The sequence below is a fragment of the Podarcis pityusensis genome (assembly GCF_964106645.2).
Source record: "Podarcis pityusensis genome assembly, chromosome: 18".
NCBI classification, from domain to species: domain Eukaryota; kingdom Metazoa; phylum Chordata; class Lepidosauria; order Squamata; family Lacertidae; genus Podarcis; species Podarcis pityusensis.
Window position 1 is genome coordinate 9,281,292 of NC_138043.1, and position 18,402 is coordinate 9,299,693.

At 47.8% G+C, this 18,402-nt stretch overlaps 2 protein-coding genes across 2 annotated transcripts in view; both read left to right on the plus strand.

Annotated features, from left to right (window-relative positions):
* LOC308467150 (vomeronasal type-2 receptor 26-like) overlaps positions 1 to 18,402 on the plus strand; it is a gene marked incomplete at its 3' end in the record, with an annotated part of 68,261 nt that overhangs the window by 26,497 nt on the left and 23,362 nt on the right. The window lies entirely within an intron of this gene.
* Positions 4,680 to 18,072, plus strand: LOC308467282 (vomeronasal type-2 receptor 26-like). The gene is made up of 6 exons (XM_080988839.1): positions 4,680 to 5,448; positions 11,877 to 12,168; positions 12,465 to 13,274; positions 13,986 to 14,213; positions 15,218 to 15,344; positions 16,655 to 18,072. Exons 1-6 carry the CDS (start codon positions 5,225 to 5,227, stop codon positions 17,551 to 17,553), a joined length of 2,580 nt encoding a protein of 859 aa, XP_080844965.1. The 5' UTR covers positions 4,680 to 5,224; the 3' UTR covers positions 17,554 to 18,072.

An 18,402-nucleotide genomic window follows, 5' to 3' on the forward strand; every position in this document is an offset into this window, starting at 1 on the left:
AATACATCAAACATTAAAAACTTCCCTGAACAGGGCTACCTTCAGATGTCTTCTAAAAGTCAGATAGTTGTTTATTTCCTTGACATCTGCTGGGAGGGCGTTCCACAGGGCGGGCGCCACCACTGAAAAGGCCCTCTGCCTGGTTCCCCCTTTGTGGCACAGATCATCATCTGATGAATTTGGAGCTTCATTTACTTCTATGTTTATATTTAAAGAAAATATGCATTTTAAAAGTATTGCACCTTGATTGTAATATTAAGAATGCACTTAAAATTACTATGCACAACAATGAATAAGGGATTGCAATGCACACACAGTTAAGCAGCATAAATATTTGCTAACTAAGTCTAATATTACTATCTTGTTGTGATTATTATTACTTTTATTGCGACTAATACCAGTGGCTTACAAGACTGAGCTCTATTCTGCCTTGGTCAGACGCCACCTGGAATACTGTGGGAAGAAACCCCTCACCCCCCAGAGAGATGCTGGCTCAGACAGCCCCCTGAGCTTAGACTACAAAGCCTCTGAGGGCGTGCAGAGTGCAAATCTCCCCTGGGGCCCTTCTCCCTCCTGGGGGCCCTGCCCCTGCCAGCCTCTCCGGCCTCTGAGGGCGTGCAGAGTGCAAATCTCCCCTGGGGCCCTTCTCCCTCCTGGGGGCCCTGCCCCTGCCAGCCTCTCCGGCCTCTGAGGGCGTGCAGAGTGCAAATCTCCCCCGGGGCCCCTCTCCCTCCTGGGGGCCCTGCCCCTGCCAGCCTCTCCGGCCTCTGAGAGCGTGCAGAGTGCAGCTGGACGGGCTGCAGGCGCTGGTGTCCCTGGCGGACGAGGAGGGGAAGGGGCCACCCTCAAAAGGCCCTGCGACTCCCGCCAGCCTCCGCCGTGGGCGCCGTCCAGGTTGCTGAGCGGTGGCAGTTGCAGTCTAGTTCCCAGCATGCACTGCCAGCTCCCTCAGGCCAACAGTCGATTCCCAGCATGCCTTGCTGTGGGGTTTCGTATTAATTTGAAATTTAGCCGTTTTCCCAGTGTATAGTGATACCTCGGATTACAGACGCTTCAGGTTACAGACTCCGCTCTGTTAACCAAGTCTTGACTATGCTACCACTCAGTGGATTTGTAACTGGCTGACTGACCGAACCCAAAGGGTGCTCATCAATGGTTCCTCTTCATCCTGGAGAAGAGTGACTAGTGGGGTGCCACAGGGTTCTGTCTTGGGCCCAGTCTTATTCAACATCTTTATCAACGACTTGGATGATGGACTCAAGGGCATCCCGATCAGATTTGCAGATGACACCAAACTGGGAGGGGTGGCTAACACCCCAGAGGACAGGATCACACTTCAAAACGACCTTGACAGATTAGAGAACTGGGCCAAAACAAACAAGATGAATTTTAACAGGGAGAAATGTAAAGTATTGCACTTGGGCAAAAAAAATGAGAGGCACAAATACAAGATGGGGGACATCTGGCTTGAGAGCAGTACATGTGAAAAGGATCTAGGAGTCTTGGTTGACCACAAACTTGACATGAGCCAACAGTGTGACGCGGCAGCTAAAAAAGCCAATGCAATTCTGGACTGCATCAATAGGAGTATAGCATCTAGATCAAGGGAAGTAATAGTGCCACTGTATTCTGCTCTGGTCAGACCTCACCTGGAGTACTGTGTCCAGTTCTGGGCACCACAGTTCAAGAAGGACACTGACAAACTGGAACGTGTCCAGAGGAGGGCAACCAAAATGGTCAAAGGCCTGGAAACGATGCCTTATGAGGAACGGCTAAGGGAGCTGGGCATGTTTAGCCTGGAGAAGAGGAGGTTAAGGGGTGATATGATAGCCATGTTCAAATATATAAAAGGATGTCACAAAGAGGAGGGAGAAAGGTTGTTTTCTGCTGCTCCAGAGAAGCGGACACGGAGCAATGGATCCAAACTACAAGAAAGAAGATTCCACCTAAACATTAGGAAGAACTTCCTGACAGTAAGAGCTGTTCGACAGTGGAATTTGCTGCCAAGGAGTGTGGTGGAGTCTCCTTCTTTGGAGGTCTTTAAGCAGAGGCTTGACAACCATATGTCAGGAGTGCTCTGATGGTGTTTCCTGCTTGGCAGGGGGTTGGACTCGATGGCCCTTGTGGTCTCTTCCAACTCTAGGATTCTATATGATTCTATGATTCTATGAACTGGCAGAAATGACTGGCAGAATCCGAGACCAGGGAGAAGAGTCGGTGGAAGAAGATTGGAAAAAATTTAAAATATATTTATAAAAATATAGCAAAATTAATGAATGTTAGAAGGATGCTGGAATGAAGTTACATGGTTTTAGCAGAAATGTTATAAAGAATTAAATAAAAATGGATTGTTAATGGGCCAAAGTGTAAAATATTAGGTCAGATTGGGTTAAGGTAAATTATAGAACAAAAATTGAGTAAGATGGAAAGAATTTGCTGAAACAATTAATTGAACTAAAATACAAAGAAGGGAGGTGCAAGGAGGTCGATGATACAAGTAAATGAAAGGTAAAGATAGGGAATATTGGATCTGTGTTTTAGTGTTATTGTTTCTTTTTGTTGTACTGTTGTATTGTTTTTCTGTGTTTTTCTTTTTATGTATTGTAATGTATGTCCTGTTAAATTTCTTGTTGTTTTTTTTTGTAATTTCTAAACCTTTAATAAATATCATTATATATATTTATATATATATATATATATATATATATATATATATATATATATTAAATAAAGGTCCTGAGAAAGCTGACTTGTTTGTTTGTCTGTTTGTTTGTTTGTTGAATCTATATACTGCCCTATACGCGGAGGTCTCAGGGCGGGTCACAGAACAAAATTAATATATAAAACCAGAAGATATATAATCAAAATAAAAACAACAACCCAATAACACCCCCAAAAAGAACCACATTTTAAAAGGGCAAAGGATGTCAATCAAATCAACCAAAAAGGAACGTTTTCGCCTAATGTCCAAAGGTGTATAATGAAGGCGCTGGGTGAACTTCCCTGGGGAGAGCATTCCACAGACGGGGAGCGACTGCAGAGAAGGCCCCGTTCTTGTGTTGCCACCCTCCTGACCTCTTGAGGAGGAGGCACACGAAGAAGGGCCTCAGAAGATGATCTCAGGGTCCGGGTAGGATCATATGGAAAGAGGCGGTCCTTGAGGTATTGCGGTCCTGAGCCATTTAAGGCTTTATAGGTCAAAACCAGCACTTTGAAATGGGCCCAGAAATGAATTGGTAGCAGTGCAGTCGGACCAGGATCAGTGTATTGTGCACTAGCTGAAGTTTCCGAACTGTCTTCAGAGGCAGCCCTACGTTTAACGCATTGCAGTAATCTAACCTTGAGATTACCAGAGCATAGACAACAGTAGTTAGGCTATCCCTGTCCAGATAGGGGCGTAGCTGGGCCACCAGCCAAAGCTGATGGAAGGCACTCCCCACCACTGAGGAGTCCCAAGCCTCGAGCGACAGCAAAGGATCCAGGAGTACCCCCAAGCTATGGGCCTGCTCCTTCAGAGGAAGTGTAACCCTATCAAGAGCAGGCGACCTCCCACCCATCTGGTCTAGGGAACCACCCACTAACAGTGCCCCAGTCTTATCTGGATTGAGCTTCAGTTGGTTGGCTCTCATCCAGTCCATTGCCGAGACAAGACACTGGTCCAGCACTTCCACTGCCTCACCTGCAGGTGTAAATGAGAAATAGAGCTGAGTGTCATCAGCGTAATTCTGACAACGTATTCCAAACCTCCAGATAACCCCACCCAGCGATTTCATGTAGATGTTAAACAATGTGGAGGATAGGACTGAGCCCTGCGGAACCCCACATTCAAGGTTGCCAGTGCTGAAAAGCATTCCCCAAGTAACACCGTCTGGGAATGACCATCCAAGCAGGACTGGAACCACCACCACCATCTGGTGTGCGGCCACATGCTCCAAAACCTTGCTCACCAAAGGGAGATTGGCAACAGTTATTTCCCTAATCAAGTGGTGCATGGATTTTAGGAATTAGATTAAATAAATAGATAAATACATATTAATAAATAACTTGATAAAGAATAACAAAGCTGCTAGAATGCTAGCCTGGCTTCTGCGCACACAATTTGTTTATGAGTAGAGAAGCTTCTGCTCAAAGATGAGGAGCAAGTTGGCGCCATGTGAAACAGAAGCTGTCCTTCCGCAGAACATGTCAAAGGGGAAGGGAGAGCCTAAGGCTCAGAGCAACCTTTCTCCCCTCCACCAACCCCAGAGAGCTTCCCTCTGTTGGAGAAGCCTTTCAAAGATGGGGTGGAAATTCACTTGAAGTTGCTTCAAAACCACCAAGGCGCTACTTCCCTTCAGGGGGAGAACCAGAAGGGAGCGGCAGGAATCAAATCCATCCAAAGTGGCCAACTAGAAGAAGGAGAAGAGTTTGGATTTGATATCCCGCTTTATCACTACCCTAAGGAGTCTCAAAGCGGCTAACAATCTCCTTTTCCTTCCTTCCCCACAACAAACACTCTGTGAGGTGAGTGAGACTTAGAGACTTCAGAGAAGTGTGACTAGCCCAAGGTCACCCAGCAGCTGCAGGTGGAGGAGCGGGGAAGCAAACCCGGTTCCCCAGATTACGAGTCCACCGCTCTTAACCACTACACCACACTGGCTCTCTAAAGCATCCCTAACAGCTAGCCATCCAAACTTAAAAACCTCCAAGGAAGGAGAGTCCATGGTCGGATGCAGATGCAGGGCTCTTTTTTGGTCCTTGGGAGCAAAGTTCAGGCCAAACTTCCAATTCCCAAAAACACCTTTTGACTTTTCTCCATCATGTTTTTCTCCAGCTCTGCACCTGCTGCCTGAGCCATTCAAGACTCCAGAAAGTTAGTGTGATGAAACTTATTCCACTTGGAATAATCAAAATTATAGTCATCTCATCTTCTGAAAGCTCAGGAGATATTTCTGGAGATTGCATGAGCCTTGGAAAGCAACAACAGCATGACAATATTAATTGCGCTGTGTCTGGGAAAGAAAAAGTTAGTGCAGAGAATATTTCCTGTGTTGGAGACAGACTGAGACAAGCTGTAGAACTGGCGTAAGAGGGGTGTGCCTGCCTTGTGCTTCCTAGCTCCGAAGGTAGAGTTGAAAACCACCCAGATTGGGAAAGCCCACTCAGTCTGATTTTGCAAGCGTCTTTGGGTTCTTCTGCTTTGCCTCCTTGGCGGGTAAGAGGAGGAGGAGGAGGCAGAGCCAGAATGAGATCCTTGCTACTTCTGTTGCTGCTTCTGCTGCTCATGATGCCCTTTGGAGTCTGCAGGAACCACAAGGCGAAATGCCCGTTGAATCTGGTCAGGGATCAAACGGATGCTCGCAATTACTACCGGCCGGGACACTTTCTCATCAGTGGGATCATCTCTCCAAAATACCTTGAGGAAACTCCATACGTCTTTTCTCAGACACCCTTCGCCAGGATTGAAAAGTATGTACTTCACAGTTTCATGGTCCTCCAGTCCTTCTAGTGGTTCTTATTTATCAAGGAAATAGCTCCTTTCTCAGGGCTGGGGAGCTAAGGGCTGATGTTGCAGGACCTGACCATTGGTCTTGCTGGCTGGGGGTGATAGGCGCTGGGGGGGGGGGTCCAGTAAAAGATTCCACACAAACCTCTCCTATTTCCATGTTCTCTGTGTCTTCCTTAGTGAAACACTCTCCTGCCTTTGATTCTGTGTTGCTTTCAGTAGAATGCAAGGATGCCAATGAATCTGGTAAGGGATCAAAAGGATGCAATGAATTTCCTCACCTGCAGGATGCCAAGGCTCAAAGGCTTTATTCAATATTATTTCATTTGGACAATTTAGCAACTGTCGTTAAGGAATCTTAGTTTTACAAATGGAATTTTAAGACCCTCTGCGTGACGTTTAGTGGCTGATTTTTAAAAATTAGAAGTGTCTTAAGTAACTCTTGAGGGACGCGGGTGGCGCTGTGGGTTAAACCACAGAGCCTAGGACTTGCCGATCAGAAGGTCGGTGGTTCGTATCCCCGCCACGGGGTGAGCTCCCGTTGCTCGGTCCCTGCTCCTGCCAACCTAGCAGTTCGAAAGCACGTCAAAGTGCAAGTAGATAAATAGGTACCGCTCTGGCGGGAAGGTAAACGGCGTTTCCGTGCGCTGCTCTGGTTCGCCAGAAGCGGCTTAGTCCTGCTGGCCACATGACCTGGAAGTTGTATGCCGGCTCCCTCGGCCAGTAAAGCGAGATGAGCGCTGCAACCCCAGAGTCAGCCACGACTGGACCTAATGGTCAGGGGTCCCTTTACCTTTAAGTAACTTTTGAAAATGGTTAGATTTTTATGGGTGAAGAGCAGGAATGATATGCTTCAAATAAAATGATTATATGGAAAAATACAGACCAGGGGGTGTCCTCATTGGTTTAGTGGCTGATCCAGAATTTTAACACACACTCAAACCTGCAAGCCACAAGTCCTCATTTGTAACTAAAAGAGGACTAAGGTATTTGGTGCTTCTCCTCCTTCAATAAAATTGTCTCTTATTCTAGCCCCTTGGAAAAAGCCAAAGACCACTGCAGCAAAAACAGCCTTTGCAGCAACTTCCCAGTATATCACAAATTTTGAGGGGCGCCTTCATTTCTTACTCATAGAACCGCAGTAGAAAAGAATCATAGAGTTGTAGAGACGGAAGGGACCTGGAGGAATCTCACCTGAAGCATCCATGACACATGGTCACCTTCGGAGGGAGTCTGTTCCACTGTTAAACAGCTCTGAAATATACTCAGAGTCGCAAAGTGATTTCATGCTCTTTATTCAGTTCATAGTGGTGAGGAGGAATGAATGAATGTCCCCTCACAGTATCTGCTTTATATACATTATTTACACAATGGGCTGCACATGATTGGCTAATTCTGGAATTCTACTGTAAGCCAATCAGGTTGTGGATTCACTTCTATCTGGAGCAGGATTGGGTGGTTCCTGCCAACCAATCATACTGCTGCATTGTTCTAGGACCAATCAGACTGCTGCATTCTGAATCCTATTGTTCTAGGACCAATCAGACTGCTGCCTTTTGGATCCTATTGTTCTAGGACCAATCAGACTGCTACAGTTTGGATCCTATTCAACTCAGTACATAACACCCCTCCCCTCTAAGTTCCAGTCCTGCCCGGGAGGTCGCATTCATAGTCCTCAAGGTATGCCGGCGGCCTACGTGTGCGTTGTGGCCTGGGGTGTTCCCTGGTCCGGGCTCCGGGTTCTGGCTCGTGTTCCAAGGATGCTGGCTGTGATGCGGCTGTTTGGTCTGGTGCAACCGGCTCGCTCAGTCGTGGTTCTGGTTCCGGTGTCCTTTCGGCCTCACGGGTCCTCTCTGTATTTACTGATTCTGCCTCTCCTGCTGGCCCCTCCTCCTCTATGGGCCTCACTGCCCCGCTGTTCCCTTGGGACTCCTCTGACCTGTCCTCCTCCTGGTTTTCTCCCGGGAATCGTCGCCGTATCTGGTCGCAGTGGCGGCGCCAGCATTGCCCCCCATCCGTTAGCACCTCGTACGACACGGGGCCAGTGACCCTGGTGATTGTGGCGGGTACCCATGCTGGGCCTGCCCCAAAATTCTTTGCGTACACTGGGTCCTGGGCCTCGAAGGTCCGGGGGTTCCTGCCTTCCCCCACCACTACCTCATCCTGAGCTCTATCGGGGTGAAGGCGGTCCAATCTGATTGCAAGGCGCCGACCCATTAGTAGTTCAGCGGGGCTCCGGCCAGTCGTTGAGCTGGGGGTGCTGTGCTGTGCTAGAAGGAATGTGGCAAGGCGGTACTCCCAGTCCCCTTGCGTCATGCGGCGAAGGGTGTCCTTGGTGGTCCGCACCATGCGTTCTGCTTGGCCATTGGTGGCAGGGTGGAACGGCGCCGAACGGATGTGGCGGATGGCGTTCTGCGCTGTGAAGGTTTGGAATTCTCCTGACGTAAATGCAGTCCCGTTGTCTGAGACGAGAGTGTCAGGGAGCCCGTGGGTTGCAAACAGCCTGCGTAGTACCCGGATGGCTGCGGACGTGGAAGTGGACGGTACCAGTGCGACTTCCAGCCATTTGGTGTAGGAGTCCACCACTATGAAGAATGTTTTCCCCTGAAAGGGGCCAGCGAAATCCACATGCAGGCGTGACCATGGTGCTCGGGCGGACTCCCAGGACTGGACTGGGGCCCTTGGGGGATCTGGGCGGGATTCTTGGCAGGCCTGGCAGTGTTTGACCCAGGCCTCTATCTCTCCATCGATCCCCGGCCACCACACATAACTCCTGGCAAGGGCCTTCATTCTTACTACCCCTGGATGTGTCTCGTGTAGGGCTGTGAGGACCCTTTTGCAGAGGGGCTGGGGAACAACGACTCTGCTTCCCCATAACAGGCACCCCTTGTGGGCCGACAGTTCATGTTTGCGGGTTGTGTAGCCGGCGAATTCTGGCCCGGGGCTGCTGCTGGGCCATCCCCTCCACACCCAGTCCAGGACCCGGGAGATGACCCTATCTTTCTTGGAATGGTGTGCAACTTCTTGTGCCTGAATGGGGCGGTCGGGAAGCAGCTCCAGGCTCATAACCTCTTGTGCAGGTGCTGGGTCAGGGCCTGTTTCCGGTAGTGGTAGCCTGCTGAGGGCGTCCGCATGGCCCATCGCCTTCCCAGGTCGGTGAATCAGTGCATACTGGTAGCTGGCAAGGAAAATTGACCACCTGAGGACGCGAGGAGACAGCACTTGGGGGGTCTGCTTTTCGGGGGCAAACAAGCCAAGCAACGGCTTGTGGTCAGTCACCACGGTGAAGGGCCGCCCGTACAAGAAATCATGGAATTTTTTTACTCCCTTTACGATTGCCAGACCCTCCTTGTCGATTTGCGAGTAGTTCCGCTCGGTTGTGTTGAGTGTCTGGGAAAAGTACGCCACCGGTACCTCTCTTCCATCCGGGAGTTGGTGCCCCAGGACAGCTCCAATGCCATAGGGTGAGGCGTCGCATGCTAGCACCACCCGCAGCCTCTCGTCGAAGTGTGCCAAGACCGAGTTTGAGACAAGCAAGTCCTTGACTGCCTGGAATGCGGCCTCCTGGCGCTGGCCCCACACCCAAGGGGCCCGCTTGTCCAGGAGTCTGTGTAGGGGCTCCGCTACCGCCGCCTTGTGGGGAAGGAAGGAATGGTAAAAGTTCAATAGTCCCAAGAAGGCCTGAAGTTCAGTCTTGCTCTTGGGCGCTGGGGCATCACAAATGGCCCGTACCTTGTCCCCAGTCGGGTGGACCCCTTCTGCGTCCACCATAAATCCCAGAAAGTCCACCTGAGGCACTCCTAGTAGACATTTTTCCCGCTTCACCTTGAGACCCGCCGTCTGGAAACGGTGCAGAACGGTGCGGAGGCGGTCCTCAAACTCCTCTGGTGTGGGGCCGGCAATCAACACATCATCGAAGAAGGGGGTGACGCCAGGAATCCCTTTAAGGAGAGAGTCCATTATATTCTGGAATATGCCTGGTGCCACGCTGACACCGAATTGCAGCCGCTTTACCCTGAACGCTCCTCTGTGCGTCACAATCGTCTGTGCCTCTGCTGTGGCCTCATCTACTGGCAGCTGTTGATATGCTTGGGCCAAGTCCAGCTTGCCAAAAATTTTCGACCCAGCCAGGGTGGCAAGGACATGGCTGACCACTGGCACTGGGTATGCGTGGGCCGTGAGGGCCTTGTTTATGGTACATTTGTAGTCTGCGCAGATGCGGACCGAACCATTAGGCTTGACGGGTGTGACGATTGGGGTTTCCCAGGGAGCATTAGGCACCGGCTCCAGCACTCCTTGCTCTACGAGTCGGTCCAATTCCTCGTCTATACGGGGTTTCAAGGCGAACGGGACCCGGCGGGCCTTGAGCCTGACCGGTCGTACTGCGGGGTCAAGCTGTAGCGCAATGGGGGGGCCCGTATACTGTCCCAATTTCCCATCGAAAACCCCTGGAAATTCCTTGCATATGGCGTCCACGTCCACTTGTAAGCTAGTGTGGTTCACCCCGGTGACAGCTAGCCCCAGTGGTCCAAACCATGCCAATCCCAGTAAGCTAATGTAGGGGCCCTTGACCACAAGCAAGTCCAGTTGCCGCGTCCGCCCTCGGTATTGCACCCTGAAGGTCCCCACCCCCATTGTGGGGACCTTACGTTTCTGGAAGTCCCGGAGGGTGAATGGGGCCGGCCTGAGTTTGGGACCCCCAGTGGGACACAGTTTCCTTAAGGTCTTTGCCGAGATTATGGATAGAGTTGAACCCGTGTCAAGCTCCATGCGGCATGGGGCCCCCTCTATCTGTACCTCTACATAAATTTTCTCTACGTTGGGGTGGGGCAACTGGTATACCTGGAAGTCCGTGAGCTCCGTCGAGTTGCCTTGGTGCGTTGGGCCCCGGGACCTGGGGCTCTTGGATTGGTCATCTGATGCCTGGTGTCGGGTGGGCCGAGCCCGACACACCCGGGCGATGTGTCCCGATTTTCTGCACTGCCTGCACTCTGCGTTGCGGAAACGGCAGGTCCTCCTCTCGTGACTCTCCCCGCAGCTTGCGCAGTTCCCTCCTTCTCGTCGAGGCAGCTGTGGTCTGTGCGCTGCTTGAGTGCGCTGCTGTACTCGGTGCACCTCCTCCCTGTCGGATCCTGAGTCGTCGGTGAGGTCTTCATGGTGGACCCTCGGTTGGGATGGCAGGCTCGGCCGTGCCTCTTGGGTCGACCTCTCGGCAGCTTCTGTTGCCAGGGCCTCCTCCAGAGCGACCTGGAACGTTAGGTCCTTCTTAGCGTAGAGGCGCCGTTGCAGCTTCTCATCCTTCAGGCCACCGACGAGGCGGTCACGAAGCATGTTCTCCAGCTCTGAGAAGTTGCAGAACCGGGCGGCTTGGCGGAGAGAGGTCACAAACCCAGTTATGGTTTCCCCAGGGGCTTGCCGCTTTGCGTAGAAGGCATTTCGACGAGCCACCACTGAGGGCTGCGGCGAAAAGTGCCCCTTCAGCTGTTCCATTATTGTTTTGTATGGAACAGTAGCGACGTCTTCAGGCGCAAGGAGAGCCCGGGCGATTTCAAACGTCTCCTCTCCGCAGACGCTGAAGAATATCGCCCTCTTCTTGGCGTCTTCTTCGTCGGTGACCCCTTTGGCTTCTAGGAGGAAGGTGAAACGGGAGGCGTACGCTTCCCAGTCTCCAGATGCTGGGTTGAATGGCGAGAAGCTGCTGTTGGCTGCCATTCTGAGTTCCTTGTGCCCCGGAGCTGAAGCCTGGATACACGGTGCGAGGCAGCGGTGCGGCAGTTGGCGGTGCTGCGGTGCTGTGTGTGGCAGTCAGCTCAGCGGGATCCCACCTTCATCGCCAGTGAAATATACTCAGAGTCGCAAAGTGATTTCATGCTCTTTATTCAGTTCATAGTGGTGAGGAGGAATGAATGAATGTCCCCTCACAGTATCTGCTTTATATACATTATTTACACAATGGGCTGCACATGATTGGCTAATTCTGGAATTCTACTGTAAGCCAATCAGGTTGTGGATTCACTTCTATCTGGAGCAGGATTGGGTGGTTCCTGCCAACCAATCATACTGCTGCATTGTTCTAGGACCAATCAGACTGCTGCATTCTGAATCCTATTGTTCTAGGACCAATCAGACTGCTGCCTTTTGGATCCTATTGTTCTAGGACCAATCAGACTGCTACAGTTTGGATCCTATTCAACTCAGTACATAACAAGCTCTGTGTGCTGTTTGCATCAAAGCAGAGATTTCCAAATTTTTGTTCTATGCTAGAAAGCAAAAGGTTTGATATTAATGCAATAGGATAAATAAATACTAATCTTTGTGGATAATATAACATCCCCACCCACATTCATATGAATATACGTTTCACTCTTTTTAAAGGATTCATTTATTGCAGGGAGGCAACTAGGTCCTACTGGTACATGTTGTCTTTCCTTTTCATCATCCAAGAGATCAACCAGGATCTCAGTCTCTTACCCAACATCACCCTGGGCTACAACATCTATGAGAACTATTTCGATGCAAGGATGACTTCGGACGCCATGCTAGAGCTGCTTGCAGGCAGTGGATGCAATATTCCCAATTATCACTGTGGAGAACAGAATCCCCTGCTGGCTGTTCTTGAAAGAAGCAACACTTTCATCTCAAGAGTGATTTCAGCCTTGTCAGGCATCTACAAAACCCCACAGGTAAGTAGTGGGAGAGCATGGAAGGACATAGAATTTCAACTGCGTAAAATACTACTTTCTCTTTGGATAGGTCAAGCAGGGATATTTTTGAAAATGGGAAAATCCTGAGCTATGGATACAACATCCCTTTTTCAAAACTGAGCCTTCACCAGCTTGACACCTCCAGATGTTTCAGACAAAAACTCCCATCAGCCTCAGCCAGCAGTGATTTAGATAGATATCAGTCATTTCAGATAATTAAATATCTGTTATGCTGAAAGTAAAATAAATTGCTGGTCTTTTGCTTTCCTTGCTAGATCAGTTATGGCTTCACTGCCCAGGTTCTCGAAGGTACAACCCTGTTCCCTTTTATATACTGGATGACTCCTAAAGAGGAAAGTCAGTACCAAGGGATTGTTGAATTGCTCCTGCATTTTGGATGGACGTGGATTGGCCTCTTCACTCCAGACAATGACAGTGGAGAAAGATTTGTGAGCGCTGTGAAACCTCTGATGCTCAGCAAAGGGATCTGCATTGCTTTATCAAAAAGAGTACCAGAAAATGATCTAAATCAATTTATCAGGCCTGGGGAACCTTTTTTCCTATGGAGACAAGTTGGGGTATTTGTTTCCTATATAACCAATGCACTGGGTATCATAATACTCATTGTATTAAACAATATCTATGAGAAGGAAATAGGGGCGAAAGTCTGGATCACAACAGCTTCGCTAGAAATCAGAATTAGCTTTTACTTCCCTCCAAATATATTCCAGCACCTCCATGGTTCTCTGTCCTTTGCAATTCAGACTGGAATAAGGAGCAGCAAAGGTGACAAATATAAATTGCAGACCAATCTTGGGGATTATTTCAATCAAGCATTTCAGTGTTCATATTTAAAGCATCCGTTGTCCGTGAAAGGCAGGATAAGATGCAGAGAGGAGGAGAAACTGCAGCCATTGCTCCAAGGGGAGTATGAGAGAGCCCTGTCTCTAGACAGCTATGGCACTTACATCAATGTTCAAGCTGTGGCTCAGGCCTTGCATGCTTCGCTTTCCTCTAGATCCCAGAGGAGGCTGATGGTGGAGGAAGGAGAGCAATGGGGACCCCAAAGGCTACAGCCGTGGCAGGTATTTCCTTCCCCTTTTTGCAAACTGCAATCCCCTCAGATGCTGATCTTGACTGGGGATAGACCTGTAAAATATCATAGTTATTATTAGTATTAGTAATAGTAGCATACCGCCCAACATTTCTCTGATGAAAATAGAGACGTCCCATTCCATAAAGATAATATTATTGTTGATATCCAGAGCTTTTTAAAGGCGGAACTCATTGAAACTCAGTTTTGGCACCTCTCAGGTGGGTACCATTGCCATTCTCAGAGGGAGGTGTTGATGGTGAGTTCCGGCACCTTCTTTTCTTGAAAAATAGCACTGTTTATACCCCACACATCCTTTTGGGTTGCCTCAACACTCTGGGCAGCTCCAAACATAAATTCATACTAAAATGTTAAACATATTAAAAATTCCCGATACAGGATTGGACGGCTTGTAGGTTGGATAACTCCACATCTGCCAACATTTCTCCAATGAAAATAGGGACATTCTAAGGAAAAGTGGGAAGTTCTGGGATCAAATGAAAAACTGTCTCTAATTCAGGGACATCCCTGGAAAATTGGGGCACTTGCAGGGTCTGTAGTAATAGAATTGGCCGAATAGGAATTCTAGTCTACATGAGATACACGCAGGCCCCAAATCATAAGAGGCTGAAGTGAGTAGGACTGAGATATCCATCTTGGCTTCCAGGTTTCTCAGTGCGGGTGTTTTCCCCTGTCATTCCAGCTTCACCCTTTCTTAAGAGAAATCCGGTGTCTGAATACTTCCAGAGGCAGGCTGTGCTTGGATGAGAACTGGGAGCTACCAGCGGACTTCAATATTATGAACTGGGCGATCTACCCCAATAAGTCTCATCACCTTGTGAAAATTGGGAATATAAGGAGAGAGACGTCTGCTGGCATAAAGTTCACCATTAACCCAGAAGCTATTGAGTGGCCCAAGAAATTCAATAAGGTAGGGGAAATCACAGAGGGAGAAGGCTAGGAGATGCTTATTATGTTTTTCCTTAAACAACCGCTGAAAAATGACCATATCAGGTTGACCAATGGTGTCTTGACCGTCAATAACAGCTGCAACCACCACTTCTTCTTTCCACAGCAGCTGAGATAGGAGGGGAATTTGGGGTGCTCAAAGAAAGGATAGAGCCCAGAGGTCCTCAGAGAAGACACCATCTATTTTCAAGCCAGACTGAGAATTTAAAAATTCTGGACAGAATCTTTAACCGAATGGACTAGATAAGAAGATAAGAAGAAAAGGGAAAATACCTAGGGAAAAGTGAACTATTGGGCTTTCATACATGCAGAAGGATGGAAAGTAATTTATTTTAGAAATGATAATTACTGATTTATTGGGGATTTTTTAATTTGTGGAGTAAGCTCACTTGTAGATGTTGCAAATGGTAAACTATTGTACGTGCAGGAATTGAGAAGTGCACAGCTGTTGGTGAAAGATGAGAAGTTAAAAAAAACAAACCCTATTGTAATATAAGGTTAATGTTAAAGAATGGCATATGAACTAGAAATAACTAGGAAATTCATCAGCAACAAGAGGAAGCCTTGCATGCCTCAAGAACAGAGTGAGGGAAACCAATATTTGGAAAAGTCATAGTAAATTTGTCTTAATTAGTGATTGAGAAATTATCAGAATCCTGAACTTTGGGGAAATCACATTTCAGACTCCATTGCCATTTTCTTTGAAGATTTATTAAGCAGGGAAGCAGGTAAATGGAGAAGAGGAAACAGAGTTCTGTGGCGCAAACCTCAGTTGTCCTGAACAAATTATGAAGAACAAGATATTCTGGTCGCCCCAATGGTCAGTGGGAGGTTGAAAGGACCCTGATGAGGGGGTCAAAAGCTGCAGTCCAGAGATCTGTTTGAATTCACTCTATGAGTGAGTTACATACAAACAAATACTCCTAACTGTTCCTCTTGGTTGCACCTTCTTGTCTTTCTGGTTAGACTGTACCTCGTTCCAGGTGTACAGAAAGATGTCGACCTGGATATGCCAAGGTGGTTCTAGAAGGAAAGCCCATTTGCTGCTATGCTTGTGCTCGGTGTGCGGAAGGGACCTTCTCCGCCCAGGAAGGTGGGTGACTCCAAGGGGGAAGGTATTTCTGGAGAGAGTAAACACAGGGCAGAAATTCAGTCTCACACACTTTCTGTGAGAATTCTGCAGACATTGTAGAATGTGGCTCCTTCCTCAACTTCTTTACAATCACCTTCTTCTTTTTTAAAAATAATATTTATTAAAAGTTTAAGAATTACAGAAAAAAGAAGAAAAAAGCAAAAAAAAAAGCAATAACAATAAAAAAGGAAAAAAAACGATAACAAAACATATCAATACAGCAAAAAAGACAGACAAAAAAAAAAACTAAAACACACATCCAGTATTCCATGTCTTTACCTTTCCTTTCCTTGTTTCATCGACCTCCTCACACCTCCCTTTTTTTGTATTCTAATTCAATTCACTAATTCTGCAAGTTCTTCCCATCTTTCTCAGTTTTTATTCTATAGTTTATCTTGAATTTTTTCAATTTAACCCATTATCAATCAACTTTTACTTAATTCTTTGTTGCATTTCTACTAAAACCATGTAACTTCATTCCCACATCCTTCTAACACTCATTAATTTTACAATGTTTCTATAAGTATACTTTAAATTTCTTCCAATCTTCTTCCACCGACTCTTCTCCCTGGTCTCGAATTCTGCCAGTCATTTCCGCCAGTTCCATGTAGTCCATCAGCTTCATCTGCCATTCTTCCCTGGTGGGTAGGTCTTGTGTCTTCCAATACTTTGCAATGAGTATTCTTGCTGCTGTTGTAGCGTACATAAAAAAAGTTCTATCTTTCTTTGGCACCAATTGGCCGACCATGCCCAGGAGAAAGGCCTCTGGTTTCTTCCGGAAGGTATATTTATATACCTTTTTCATTTCATTATAGATCATCTCCCAGAATGCCTTAATCTTTGGGCATGCCCACCAAAGGTGAAAGAATGTACCTTCAGTTTCATTACATTTCCAACATTTATTATCGGGCAAATGATAGATTTTTGCAAGCTTGACTGGTGTTATGTACCACCTATAAATCATTTTCATTAAATTCTCTTTTAAGGCATTGCATGCCGTAAACTTCATACCAGTGGTCCATAACTGTTCCCAGTCAGCCATCATAATATTATGTCCAACATCTTGTGCCCATTTAATCATAGCAGATTTCACCATTTCATCTTGAGTATTCCATTTCAACAGCAAGTTAATCACCTTCATTACATCTTGAAAGAGAGTTGAAAGGAATGACCATAAGGAAGAAATCTCTAGGATTTCTTCAAAAACGTAATAGAGCACAGATCATTAGGGATGTAAGTGATGCTACAGCCACTCTTTTTCTCTTCCCCAGATGCAGAACATTGCACCAAATGCTCAGAAGATCACCATTCAAACAAGGACAGAGATCAATGTGTCCCCAAGATTACCATTTTCCTGACTTATGAAGAATATTTAGGAATGGTGTTAGCTTCCATTGCCCTCTTCTTGTCCTTAACAGCAGGCATCGTTTTGGGAATCTTCATTAAATACAAGGAAACTCCCATAGTCAAAGCCAACAACCGGGACCTCTCCTACATCCTACTCGTCTCCCTCCTGCTTTCCTTTTGGTCCTCCTTCCTCTTCATCGGGTGCCCAAGGAAAGAGACCTGCCTTCTCCGACAAACGGCCTTCAGCATCATCTTCTCAGTTGCTGTTTCTTCTGTCTTGGCAAAGACCATCACGGTGGTGCTGGCCTTCCTGGCCACAAAGCCCGGGAACAGGGTGAGGAGATGGCTGGGCAAGAGTCTGGCCAACTCCATGGTCATCTCCTGTTCTGGGGGGCAAGTTCTCATCTGCACCATCTGGCTGGGCTCTTCTCCCCCATTCCCAGAGCCCGACGTGCGCTCCCAGGTGGAAGAGATCATCCTGCAATGCAACGAAGGGTCTGTGGCCATGTTTTACGTTGCCCTCGGCTACCTGGGCTTCTTGGCTGCCATCTGCTTCACGGTGGCTTTCCTAGCCAGGAAGCTGCCCGGCTCCTTCAACGAAGCCAAGCTGATCACCTTCAGCATGCTGGTCTTCTGCAGTGTTTGGGTGTCTTTTGTGCCCACCTACCTGAGCACCAAGGGCAAGTACATGATGGCCGTGCAGATCTTCTCTATGTTGGCCTCCAGTGCTGGGCTTCTGGGCTGCATCTTCCTTCCCAAGTGCTACATTATTGTGCTGAGGCCTGATCTGAACACAAAGGAGCACCTGACAACAAGGAATTAAGGGGACATCTGATTCTTAAAATAGTCCATGTTCATGATGTCCAGAAGTGCCTAAAGGAAACACAGCTAGTCCTCCATGTTGCTCATTCTCCATCTCTGAAAGAGATTGTGTTCATTCTTAGCCTGGGTTTTAGGAAGTCCTGTTGACATGAACAGTAAGATGGGAGGAAATGTTTTGCTACCTTGCTTTACCAAGGACTACAGTGAGTCCTGGTCTACTGCCCTTAGTTTGTAAACTATGATCTTTTAAAATTTTTGTGTTTTGGGAACTTATATTTCTCTCACAACCAGATAGGCTGGAGGGAGAGGAGTTAGGTTTTTGGGTCTGTTTGCTTTGTCATGACTACCTATTAACCATATCAATTCTAATATTCCCCAATACTGTTTGGTTATGCCAGTTCTATGTATTCAATTTTCTATGCTCCATTTCCCGCATTTATGTGCTATCATTCATAAGCTCACTTCACATCATTTCGTTCCCCTACGCTTTGTATATCAATAAACTGAGAAATTCATTTAAGACATCTTCGGTAGTCTGTTGGTTTAATTTCTGTATTGTGTAAGCTCAGCTCCCTGTTCCAAAGAGTAGCAGCTGACCTTAGCCAAGCCTTGACTGGGATCCAATGAATTTTATTGCACTGGCCAGGGTTAGGGATAGGGTTAGGGGCGGGCGAGGCAAGCGGGAAGAGAGGGGAGAGGGAACTCCGGGGCTCACGGGAATGGCAGGCCGCCTACGCCAATCTGGGCGAGTCATTGTGAAAGGAGGTGGGGTGGGCGTTCCACAGGGCAGGCACCACTACCGAGAAGCCCCTCTGCCTGGTTCCCAGTTTGTGGCACAGGTCCTCATCCG

What these genes read in the sequence shown, in the direction of transcription:
- LOC308467282 (XM_080988839.1), top strand. Translation starts at nt 5,225, where the DNA reads ATGAGATCCTTGCTACTTCTGTTGCTGCTTCTGCTGCTCATGATGCCC. An exon ending in GCATCTACAAAACCCCACAG is followed by an intron (nt 12,169 to 12,464) that starts GTAAGTAGTGGG and finishes TTTCCTTGCTAG; the next exon opens with ATCAGTTATGGCTTCACTGC. An exon ending in GACCTTCTCCGCCCAGGAAG is followed by an intron (nt 15,345 to 16,654) that starts GTGGGTGACTCC and finishes TCTCTTCCCCAG; the next exon opens with ATGCAGAACATTGCACCAAA.